Source organism: Arachis duranensis, chromosome 6, assembly GCF_000817695.3.
Source record: "Arachis duranensis cultivar V14167 chromosome 6, aradu.V14167.gnm2.J7QH, whole genome shotgun sequence".
Lineage (NCBI taxonomy): Eukaryota > Viridiplantae > Streptophyta > Magnoliopsida > Fabales > Fabaceae > Arachis > Arachis duranensis.
Window position 1 is genome coordinate 104,580,463 of NC_029777.3, and position 12,928 is coordinate 104,593,390.

General features: G+C 27.8%; 1 protein-coding gene and 1 long non-coding RNA gene across 4 annotated transcripts in view; one reads left to right on the plus strand and one right to left on the minus strand.

Moving 5' to 3' along the window:
- Window positions 1-4,803: 4,803 nt before the first annotated feature.
- On the minus strand, window positions 4,804-8,649 carry LOC107495293 (polynucleotide 3'-phosphatase ZDP). 3 transcript variants are annotated; one of them, XM_016116403.3, is made up of 9 exons: window positions 8,382-8,649; window positions 8,143-8,213; window positions 7,994-8,050; window positions 7,751-7,827; window positions 7,468-7,549; window positions 6,780-6,896; window positions 6,253-6,383; window positions 6,048-6,117; window positions 4,804-5,047 (listed from the first exon to the last, which is right to left on the minus strand). In XM_016116403.3, the coding sequence occupies exons 2-9, from the start codon at window positions 8,188-8,190 to the stop codon at window positions 5,000-5,002; spliced, it is 630 nt and encodes a 209-aa protein (XP_015971889.1). In that variant the 5' UTR covers window positions 8,191-8,213; window positions 8,382-8,649; the 3' UTR covers window positions 4,804-4,999. The 3 variants fall into 3 exon arrangements, with proteins under 3 accessions (XP_015971889.1, XP_015971888.1, XP_015971887.1); XM_016116402.3 differs by having other exon boundaries at window positions 8,377-8,649; XM_016116401.3 differs by lacking the exon at window positions 8,382-8,649 and having other exon boundaries at window positions 8,143-8,358.
- Window positions 8,650-12,560: 3,911 nt separating this feature from the next.
- LOC107495296 (uncharacterized) overlaps window positions 12,561-12,928 on the plus strand; it is a 1,951-nt gene continuing 1,583 nt past the window's right edge. The window contains exons 1-2 of the long non-coding RNA XR_002364365.2: window positions 12,561-12,712; window positions 12,804-12,858. This is a non-coding gene — a long non-coding RNA (uncharacterized LOC107495296). The remainder of the gene's footprint in view (window positions 12,713-12,803; window positions 12,859-12,928) is intronic.

Consider the following 12,928-nt stretch of genomic DNA (forward strand, 5'->3'; position numbering starts at 1 on the left):
GAAAATAAAACTATATAATATATAATAATTTTATATATTTAATAATTTGTTATTATTAATTTTTCTAAAAATATCTGAGCCGTCAAGATCTACACTGTTTTCCTATAAGTGCGACCGTTTCTGTATACCAAGTTTTATGTTTTAAAAGTTTTAACTGAGATCTCATAGTACATTCATAGTTTCTAAAAAAAAAATAATAGTGATATGTTAAATTATTGTTGGCGGCACTATCTTTGTATAATAAGTTTTGTCACAAGATTTCTTTACTATGCCATACCATACAAAGGGCTTGTTTGGGTGAGTTTCTAAGAAAAGATCTTTTTTCGAGTTATCTTTTTTTAAAAGATCTTATAGAGAAGTAAAAGTAATTTTATGTTTGAATATCTCATGTAAAAAGGTCGTTTTATCTATCAATTATGTTTGGGTATAACAATATAAAAGTACTTTTTTGTTTATTTATTACATGAAAAACATCTTTTTTTTAAGGAAAAAAGATCTTTTAAAAAAATATGTAAATTACAGCTTCTCAAAAAAGATCTTTTTTTTATTTTACTAGTACTTTTATTTTTACTACTAGAAATTTGCCAAACACGTTAAAAAATAAAAAAAGATCTTTTTTCATTGAAAAAAGATCTTTTTTTAACAAAATACTGGCGCCCAACCATGCACAAAGTTTTTAGCTCCTTGGCAAGGAATTATTTCATGTTAGGTATAGAAGGATTATAGACAAAGCCAAAGCTTACATTATGCACAATAATTTTAATTTGAATGTATTTTGAATTTTTGATGTCATATGAATATGTTATAAATTATATATGAGAAGATAAATATGATAGATATACTTTCATGGATAGAAGAGTGTGGGAGGAAGGAGAATTGATCAAGGGGTGTGAGTCTTGGGTTGTCTCAACTTAAAAGACTTTTTCATAAGTTTTGTTTTGATTAGTATTTTATGTGGGTTGTGAATGTTTTTTGCATGTGAGAATATATAATATAAAAAAATATTAGAAAAGATGAGATATCATGTATATGTTGTGTAAGCTATGAAACATAAAATTAAAGTTGTCTTACTATATTGCCTTAAATTTTTTTGGTTAAATTACTCTCCCAATTCTATAATTTTATAAACATTATAATTAAATTCTTATGTTTAACATTTTATAATTTAGTTTCTATTCAATTTTAAATTTTGTAATTAAATTTTTATTGTGCCAAAAAAAACCAAAAAAGATAAAGTGCTAAAATATGAAAAAGCAGAATAGCGATTACCTTTTTTTTTTTTGAAAAAATATACAAAACGCCTCCGGCAATTGTACTGTTTTTATTTTTTATTTTTTAAAAAAACACAAATCCTCCGAACAATTACATTTTTTATTTTTTGAAAAAACACAAATTGCCTTCGACAATTACACTTTTATAATTTTTTATTTTAAAAAACACAAAAATAGCTCCCGACAATTATCTTTTTTATTTTTGTAAAAACACAAATCACCCCTGCCATTTTGACTTTCCAAAAATTACTCTCCAATATTTTAGGAAAAAACCGAAAAACTACCATTTTTTTAGAATTCTCACACACTCTCTCCCAATATCAAATTTTTTTTATTGAGTTGCATAGAGCTAAGTTATTACTGCTATAGCATATAATTAGATATCAGAAACTATTCTAAAACGGATAAAATTGAGACCACGTAAGAAAAAAAAAACTAAAACTAAAATTAACACTTACTACAAACATTAAAAATACAATCCCATATACTTATCTATCTATCTATCTATTCTATTATATAAAAATCATATTTTTACATTTAATAATAGAACTGATATAGCATGCTTTTAAAAATATTTTTTGATTTATTTTTTTTAACTCATTAAATACAAATTATTATGATAAACTAACTATATCAACTAATTGATTTGATTAGATATTTAAATATCATATAATTTATTATAATTTATATCAATTTAATTTAGTAATATTTCCTAATTTATTTATTTTAATATTTTATTTAGTATTTTTTAATTTATTAAACCAAATTTATTGTGTGTACTAATTAATTAATTTGATTAATTTATTAGTCATTAAAATAATAAATTTATGAATAAAATAGATAACTAAGATATTTTTAACTAATAATTAAATCAAATCAAATCAAATCATATATATCGAACTAAATTCAAATCATGTGAATTAAAAACTAAATTAAAATAAGATAATTTCTTACTTATTCAAGTTGAGTGCAATAAATACAAATTAATTTTGTTAGATAATCATAATTGTCTAGTCTATTATATATAGATGGCCACACAAAATTATAAAAATCATGATTTTTGTAGCTCTTGGCCTCTTGCTATTCCAACTCTTCTTTTCTTCTTTTTTTTTTATGTATAATTTTTTTTATGTATAATTTCTTTTATATTAAATGTATATATTAAGATTATCTCTTTTTTTTATTCTTAAATATTATTTTCTAATGTAACAAAAAAGTGAAAATAACAATAATCATTCACATAATTAAAATAGATAATCTTAATATATACATGACACTATATATATCAAGGATTATTATATATGATATATAATTTTTTTTTCTGTAATGACTATTTGTATAATTTATTGAACAATTTTTTCATCTTAATATTTGATAAATTTAACATACAAAATATTATTTAATATACAAAATAAATAACTTAAGTCATAATCTAATATAAGAAGTATAATAGTGTAAATACTTATTTATTTATTAGTAGTAAAAAAAATGTAAATAGTATTAATTGATATTTTTTTTAGTATAAAAACAATAATAAAGGTTATTAATTAAGTTAATTATATAATAAAAAAATTATGGATAATTTCTTAAATAATAAAAAATAAGGTTACTATTTTCACATATTATAATGTTTATAAAACAAATTTTGGACAATAAATTAACCCTCCATAAATTATATATTAGTCTTGTCTAAAAATTAAATAAATTATACATTAGATATTATTATTTATGTACTAATATATATAAATATATATTATCGATTATTTGTCAATCTCAATATCATTAGGAGCAACGTTGTTATTTTGTGCGTCCTCTATAACCCCAATTTTTGGTAATTAAAATTTAAATGATTGAAATTATTAAATGTTGAATATTTTGCATCTAACCAATTTTTTTTATTGAAATTAAAAAGAGATGAGTTGTTAATCAATTCTAAATTTAAAATTAAATTTGAGTAAGAAAATTAAAAATATATTTTAAATTTTATCTCACTAACCATAATTTATTTTAAGATAAGAAATTATTTTGTATATCATATATATTGTAGGATAGTATGGTCATTTGCTATTTTTAATGGTAAATATGGTCAAATAAAATGGTGTAAGAAATTAGAAGAAAATGTATTTATAAGTTTAGGAAATATTAATTTATTTTTCAATAGAATAAATTATATATTAAATAACAAAAATTGTTATTGATTTCATTTTACACTAACTAATACTCAACGATGGTGTTTCGGTACACCATGTTATCAAGAAATATTAATTAATCTAATAACTTTTGTAATGACATAAGTTTATGAATTTGAAAATTTAAAAATTATTTCATAAGATGTGAAATTTTAACAAGTTACAATGTTGATCATATTGTTTTGACTTTAAAAATGAATATGATATCAACAAATAAAATTATCCGAAATAAATTTCAACAAAAACAAAAATCCATAAGTATTGCTATTAATGAAAAATTATTTTATTCTAAAGACAAATACAATTTTTTTTCTACGGATTTTTTAACTCGGCAAGTCGATGACTAATCCACCACATATTGATGCTCTATTTATTAAAGGTCTATCGCTAACTAAACGAGATTCAAATTTCAAATAATTGCTTAAACGGACAAATGAGATAGCCATTCAACCAATCTAAATTAATTAAAACAAATATTAATTATTTTTAATATTTTTAAATTATAAAATATTTATAATAATAATTACAATAGATATTTTTTATTTAAATTTTAATAAAAAAAATTTATATAATTTTATGTATTACTCTATACCGGACACAAAAAATACACTAGTTCAATTAAAATTTGATACACCAATTTAAATTACGTATACGGTTTAAGGATTTAATTTAATTATTTACTCTAATTTGTTTCTGCTAACTTTTGGGTTTATGATTGTGATCACTCTTCAACATTGTTACACAGATTTCCTCTATTTCACTGGGCACACTTCTACCACGATGCTTGGCCTCCACATTGCGATCAGAATATCAATAAGCAAGAAAGTAAATTACATAACACTTCGCATTACTTTTTAGTATTTACTAACCTACTAACTTGACTTATCTTATCTCTTTTAGCATGCATATTGTTATAATCGTTTTTCACCCTCTTAAACAAGAACCTGTGTTATAGTTACGAATTTTTGTATCAAAATTAAAAAATTTTTTATGACACAGTTAAAAAATTTTGACGTTAATTTTTTATTCTTAAAAAAAAAAGAAAAAAAGAATGAAAAAATTAAACAACTAAAAAAAAATACATATACAGGAAAATCACTAAAAAGAGGAGAAAAAAAAAATACAGACAATAACAAGCTAACAACAATAAAAAAACGAGAGAAACGAGAGATACAAACGTTTACGTTAACGGAGAGTTAGACTCACTAATGAAACTAGTTTTAGTTGAATTTAGACCAACTAAAGCTGCTAAAAAGTCTTAGATGTATCGCGGGACGATTCACAAATATCCACACACATAGCATTTTGCATTTATTAGTGCATAATTTTATCTTATTCGCTCCATCTTTCCCATAAATTGGGGTTAATTTGTTCAAGAAACATAATCTTTTCTATTGCTCTTGCAAAACAACCTTAAACTTTTCAGCAATCCCATTAAACGTGTAGTTAAAATGCAGTGATAGCATACAAAGTAAAATTACTTCAACTTGCTTTAGAAGCAAAAGTTATTAAGAATAACTCTTTCAAATGATGAGACCCTTAAGTGTCAAAGAACTCTTCAGGGACATAAAACTTCAAACCATTCGCCTGCATCATCCATTAAAACAGAATAATCAGAAATATATTACACAACATAATGTAAATGATCTCTTATTATGTATTATCGTATGATAAATTTATTCTAATATTTTTAATATATGAAATAAGGACATTTTTATCCACTACAACCTATAGTTAAAATGTGTACAAAAACAAGTTTTTTAGAATGCGCATTAAATACGACTAAATATCCATTTTGGTCATCGAGATTCACGCAATTACTCAATTTGGTCCCCAAAATTCAAAATTACCTATATTAGTCCTCCATATTCAAGTCCGGATACCAATATGGTCACTCGACTCTTTCCAGCAATGACTAGGCAAACAGAATGTTGAGATGGCACCCTCTCTGTCACGCTTGATGATGAGTAAACGACGTTGTTTATCTTTGGTGTCCAAACAAGTCAGAAATAAAGAATAGCGGAGGTAGAGAAGAAGAAAAATATTTTATTTTAGGTCTCTATCGTTGCTTCTCCGTTCATATAAAAAGCGACGACATTTCTGACTTGTTTGGATGCCAAGGGTAAACGACGTCGTTTACTCATCATCCAACGTGACAGGAAGGGTGCTATCTCAGCATTCAGTTTGTCTAGTCATCGCCGGAAAGAGTCAAGGGACCACATTGGTGCCCGGACTTGAATATGGAGGACCAGTATAAATAATTTTGAATTTCAAGGACCAAAATGGGTGATCACGTGAATCTCAAAGACCAAAATGGGAATTTAGTCCATTAAATACACTTTTAGATTATGCAAATGCTTTTTAAGATTCATATTGCTATAATAATAGAAATGATACAATATGTTAACTATTTGGAGTTTAACTCAGACATAATACTATATATTCAAATAAAATACATAAAAAAAAATTTTACGTGTTGAATATATGCATAACTAGGCCTATCATGCAATAATACATCACATGATCCAATCACGCAGTGCTTTATTTTAATATGCATACAAAACATTGGCGAAGTTGTTTTAACTACCTCTGCAAATTTAATATCAGCATCACTGTGATCTGATTCTCTCCCAGCTGCATCACCAACATAAAAAGATCTACAACACAGAAATGATTATGTTTAAATTTTGCATTCCTTCATAGATAAGTGCCAAGAGCAACTAAACATAGCTATTATAAACTAGTGGAAAAAATAAGCATCGATTGAAGAACTGAATGGTATGAAAAGTAACTCATCCACGTCAATGGCAATGCCAGAGTTGAAGTGCTTCTCCATAAGTCGCCACATCCCTGGGTTAGGCTTGCGAAAAGGATCAGCATCCGTTATATTAGCTTTACTAGGTAAACCACAAGCTATGAAAACCTGCAATATATATAATACTATATTAATTATCCTTCATGATCTTTGTATTTTTTTCCCCTTAATAATTTCAAAACAAATAGGCAACCAAGGTTATTTTCATTTTTCCTCTTTTAAAATTTTGTTGCATAACGAATACCAATAGCAACTCTCCAAGGATCATTCATCATTGTCCATTGCCCTAAATTTCCATAGCTGGAGAAAACCATTGTGCAGCTTGGTTCCCAACATGTCATTAATAGATAAGAATACTAGATCTGATAAGTGATAACTGTTCAAAATTACGAAGAGATCACTGAAAGAATGAAAAAAGAAACAATACAACAATTTTCAAATGACGAAATAAACTGAATGGTTAGCAAGAAGAGAACATAAACTTTCTACATTTCTTAGCCTCACCTGCATAGGGACCTTCACCGTCTCAATAAAACTATTCAGCCGTCCAATTTTTGAGTCCACAGCTACCTGTCTCTTGTTCTTCCAGCGCTCAATATTGCATTCATTGGTAAAAATTACCTATATGTAGTAGAAGACAGTAACGTTAACCAATGAATTGATTGCATCTACATAAACTACCATATAAGATTCCTTCTAGTATCAATACTATACAGCAAAAGTTTCTTTTGGCTCTTAGTCACTAATTCCCAGACCCTATTACTAGGAATTAAACTAATTTAGCTTGATAAACTATGAATTCGACTAGTGTAACTTGAGAAATGTTGGCTTCATAGTGCGAATTTTTTTTGTCCCCAAGACTCGAACTTGGAGTAAACTACCCGAAAGAGTTTAACACAAACAAAAAGATCTAGGAAAAATTACATGATTGAAAAGCTCCCCAAAAATAAACGTTTACTATCTTTGATGGGAGGTTTCCGTTTCGGTTTTCTCAGGGTCCCTTTTATTGGGGCCAGAATCAATCCAATATCATTTTGGTAGTTTATTCGACAAACCTGTCCATTACTTGACCAGCTTGGTCTTGGGACTAAATAAAGATTTGAATGAACAAAATACAGAATAACAGGTAAAAAATTAGAGGCAAATTTCCAAAATAGATCTCAGCTAGCTTTTATAGGTTAGAAGGACACACCAGCTTGTAGCCATCATGATATAAGCTCTGTAGTTTATCAGGAATTGAAGAATACATGAGTGACCAAGCATTTGGACCCACTCTGGAAGTAAAAAATAGGCACAAAAATCAACAAAAAAATGAAGCTCATGCACATGAAAATGACAATAAATAATAATAACTAGAAGCACTAATATAGCTATGCCAGCAATATATAACCAGAAGCACTAACATTTTGCAATAGCATTTCCCGTTCAAACCAATATTGCCATCAATTTACATCATATTTCGGAAGAAGATTTACATATTCACAGCAGTTTTTGCGAGAGTTCCATCAAAATCAAAGGCAGCAATCTTACTTGAGTCGTGCAAACCATCATCCTGGAAATTATTGAAGCACAGAACAGAACAGAACAAAGAGGAAAAGGTAATTAAAATTTACATGAACGTAATTTTAACTGCAGAATTTATACAAAGTATACCCCGATTTTAAAATCCAACCAAACTATAATCAGAAATAAGAAAGCGACATTATTAACTTCTTCACCAGTTCATTAAATATGACTGTCTGAAATGCTTTCCACTTCGGTAAAAGGGTAGCATCCTGAAGCAAGCAACAAAGTTTAAAGTTTAAGATTGTTTTCGTATTATCAAACACCTTATGTGCATATGAGGACCACTACATTTTAAACATACTCTGTACTTGCTTTTCACTTCAGAAAGTGAATAGTTGAAGTCATCCATGTCCTCAAAGTTAGAATAAAAAACTGTAAGAGTACATATGCAGAGATTAATCATCAGAATTCAGAAATGTGAAGGAGTAAATAAGCTAAAAGCAACATTCTAATGTTTACTGGTTCAACTACACGACAATTTCATAAATTATGAAGAAAATAGTCTGCTACACATAATTCTAAATCAAAATCTAACCTCACCAATTCTTGTTTTTTCTTGTTATAAGCACAAAGAGAGTGTTAGAAAACGATGGAATATAGACAAATGCAATGTAAAATATGTAATGAGTTTCTATGCAATCAAGGAGGTGGGTGGTAGATTAATATCTATTTCCTTCAAACACGTTTTCCGAGAGGCAGATTTCTGTGGGATTACAGTGCTTCCAGACTCCTCCCCTTTTCCTCGGCAATTGGAGATCATAAGAGAAGAGTAAATGCTTTAGTGTGAAGTGTTTTGTTTTTAGGCCCTCTTGCTAATCAAACAAAAATAATGACAAATTAGGAGTTAGACCTTTGACTAATGGTCTTATATCCCATGAGATAAATGTAAAGTACGGATATCATATTTGTTTGAATGGTGGTATTTATGTATCGGATATATTTTGAACACGATGTTTATTAATATTTGTCTATTTTTAATAATGTCTTAATAAAAAATAAAAAAATTTTAGACATGTTTACACATATTTAAATATTATTACGTGTTAGTATGTTCAATCTTATTTTTAATTTATATTTTTAAAATAAATTTAGAAATAGTAAATATTATTTATTAAAATAAAAAATATTTTAAATATTTTATATAATTAAAATAGGATAAAAAGTCAAATTCGTCTCTAAAAAATTACTTATTTTTTAAATTAGTTTCCAATTTTTTTTAATTAAATTCGTCTTTCAAATATTTTAAATTAATTGCATTAGTCTTTTTATAATTTTTTGTTGATGGTATAAAAATTTGTTAATATTGCACATTAAGTAATGTTATAACACACACATGAATCTTAATTGACTTTTAGCATGATAAGTTTATAGAATTAGATCAATCAAAACTTAATTAAAGAAAAAATTTGAGGCATTGGAATCTCACAATTTAGGATTGATTTGTTATAATTTCATAAATTTATTATGTTAGCCGCCAATTAAGACTAGTAGGTGTGTGTTGTGGTGTTACTTAACATGTCACATCAACAAATTTTAACGTTACTAGCAACGGAAGGACTAAAATGACTAACTTAAAATCTTTGAAAGACGAATTTGATTAGAAAAAATTTTTCAAAGACAAATTTCGAGAATGAATAATTTTTTCAGAACTAATTTAACAATTCACTCAATTAAAAAAGATATTAAAAATAATTAAAAAATTAATTGATATTTTAATATCAATGAAATATTAAAATATTATTACGATATATCTAAAAAATATTTTATATTTTATATATATATGTATTCTTATATCTTATAAGATTTTAAAATTTGTGTGTCAACATGTTCTGTATTATATCATATTCTATATCGTATCGTGTTCCATATCTGTGTTAGTGTCGAAATAAATAAAAAGATTCTTTGTTTAAAAAAAGAATAAATATAAAGAGAGATTGGATAGAGAATCTTTCATTTGTATAGTTTAGTATTGGAACACACTAGTATAAAGATTCACTTTATACAGATTCGATATAGATATATTGTGTGGTTAAAACTAGTGACATTGTCCTTTCTTTTATTAGACAGTTCCAATATAAATGCAAAGGCTGTAACTGTAACACGATACAACTATTTGCAGATTATTAAATATTAATTATTAACTGTTTGAAAATAGTTGATACTCTAAAAATATTTTATTGGAGATGCTTTTAGTTAACAGCAGATCTTTAATAAATAAAGCAATAATATATGGCCTTGACCTGATGAGTTAGAAAATAGTCACACTTTTTTTAGAGACAAAGGTTGTGAAAGAGATGGTAGAGGTAGCAGAGGCAAAAGTCATAGAGAAAGAAACACTCCTAGGCAATGTTCATTTTGTGGCGTAGAGAGCTATTTGGTGGACAATTGCTACAAAAAGAATGGCCTCCCTCCACAACTCAAAGCCAAGACAACCCATAACATTAACAACATCACTGCTGAGATAATTGATAAGAAAGGCCATGACACTATTGATATCTACAAAAAAAAAAGGTAGTGTCTCCCAAACCTCATTTACACAAGAACAAAAGCAAGCTCTGACATTGCTATAAAATCATGGAGCCACCACTTTTCACAATGTGAACAACATTTCTACTGTCACAGACCCTAAGTCATCCGATGAAAGTAATTCAGCAATCATGTCCATCGTTTTATCACAGAATAATGACTTTTGGATTATTGATACAGAAGCTATTGTCTATGTTATACATATTTTTGCTGCATTTTATTCACACCAAACAATCAATCCTATTAGAATTGGGCTCACAAACAAAAACATTGTCACAATTTCAATTTCTGGCATAGTCAATTTCTAACACATTGTATCTCATATTTTTTACATTCCACCTTTTGCATTAAATCTGATTTCAGTCTCGAAATTAACAGAATCAATTGATTGTCAATTTACTTTTAACAAATTTGGTTGTGAGATATAAGACTACCATACAATGAAGATAATTAAAGCAGCTGAACTTACTGAGGATTTAGATGCAATAAAAACAAATACTAAGAAATTGACTGATCACATAGCTATGCAACTCACAACAGCAGCTTCACCAGTCACACACCACACTGATAAAAAACTTTGGTATATTAAACTAGGTCATATTTCATTTAATAAATTGCATTCCATGCAACAATTGTATCCAACAACTTTTAAGTTTAAATTTAATAAAGATGCTGCTACTCTTTCTTACAATTCATGTCATTTGTCTAAGCATAAAAGAAACTTTTTTCTTACAGTTTTTCTAAAATTCAATTTTACTTTGAAGTCATTCATGTAGATATTTGAGTCCCATCAATGTTACTTCTACAAAAGAAAACAAATATTTTTTAACAATAGTAGATGATCATAGTAGGTATACATAGATTTTTCCAATAAATTTAAAATCTGATGCAGTAGTTTTAATTCAACAATTTGTAATTTTTGTTCATACTCAATTTAAAAAGAAAGTTAAATGCATCAGATCTAACAATAATAAAGAATTTCAAATGCATGAATTTTACAAATCAAAGGAAATTATATATTAATTCTCATGTTTTGAAATTTCTCAACAAAACGGGATTGTCGAAAGAAAGCGTTAGCATTTGCTTTAAGTCACCAGAGCAATCTTGTGTGAGTCTTGTGTTCCACATTGCTATTAGGATTTGGCAGCAAAATATGACACTCAAATTGTCAACCAAATTCCCAACAATTTACCAGCCAACAAGAACCCCTCTAAGATCCTTTATCACAAAACTACAAATTTTGAAAAATTTAAAATATATAGATGTCTTGCATACATTTTTACACTGTCAGCACATTGGACTAAATTAGATGCTAGAGTAAAAAAGTTGTATTTTTTATTTTAAAGAAGGTACAAAAATTTTTTTATTGTTTGACATCACCAATAATAAATTGATAGTATCTAGAGACATTATTTTTTATCAGAACATCTTTTCTTTTAAAGAAAATAAAGTTGCAGCATCTCATTTGACATCATTAGACTTGACTCACAAAAATACAATCACATGCCACAATTTCTTTCAGCCCTCAAATTCAATCACATGCAGCATCATCACATAATAACAATAGCATAACATTATCTCATTATGATCACTCACAACAAATCACACAACAACACCTTAGGAGATTCGAAAGAATAAAAAGGAAACCAGTTCATCTAGAGAATTTGTATTACATGCAAACTTCTAAAGAGACAGCAACCACAACTAATTGTAAGTATTCAATTTCTAATCATTTATCATATCACAATCTTTCAACTACACATAGAACTTTGTCCGTGAACATTGCATCATCCATTGAGCCAAAATATTGTGAAGAAGATGTGACCGAATCTTGTTGGAGAGATGACATTTTAGCTGAGATGGAAGCCTTGAATACAAATAACACTTGGGTGATCATTCTTTTACCTCCAGGTAAGAAACTAATAGGTTGTAAATAGGTCTTTTGTAAACCCCGGTTAAATTAGTTAATAAATTAGTTTTTAATAAAGAGGATTAAAAATGTGAATATTATATTAAATTAGGATAGAGCTCATCGAAACGAGAATTTTGACACCAATTTCAAAGAAAACGGTCCAAAATTGGACCGAACGGACCGAACCGGTTGAACCGGGCCCAAACCGGGCTGTCGGTCCAACCGGACCCACACTTTAAATGAGCCCACGTTCCTTTCTTCTCCATTTTGGCTTCAGCGACATGAAAGCTCCAGGGAGAGAAAGCAACGCCGAAACCCTTGCGGCAAATTTCAATTCGCCGTAACTTCTCCGTCCGAGCTCCGATTGCCGCACCGTTTGCGGCCACGCGTCCACCGCGTCGAGCTCTACATTTCTATCGGAACAATTTCATAGGTAACTTATTTAATCACTCTCAGCTTCATCTTCCCCCAATTTTCGAATTTTAAGTGGGAATATTGAATTTCTTTGATTTCTGATGTTTTAGGATCCAATTAGCTTGAGAGAAACGTTCACTCTTGCTTATGTGAAGCTTGGGTAAGGTGAGGATACGATAATTCTATTTTATTTTCATTAAATTTGAGCTTTGAGTATTAAATTATATATATATAT

What these genes read in the sequence shown, in the direction of transcription:
- LOC107495293 (XM_016116401.3), bottom strand. Translation starts at nt 8,244, where the DNA reads ATGATTAATCTCTGCATATGTACTCTTACAGTTTTTTATTCTAACTTT. An exon ending in ATCATGATGGCTACAAGCTG is followed by an intron (nt 6,897 to 7,467) that starts GTGTGTCCTTCT and finishes TACTACATATAG; the next exon opens with GTAATTTTTACCAATGAATG. An exon ending in CTGATATTAAATTTGCAGAG is followed by an intron (nt 5,048 to 6,047) that starts GTAGTTAAAACA and finishes TGGATGATGCAG; the next exon opens with GCGAATGGTTTGAAGTTTTA.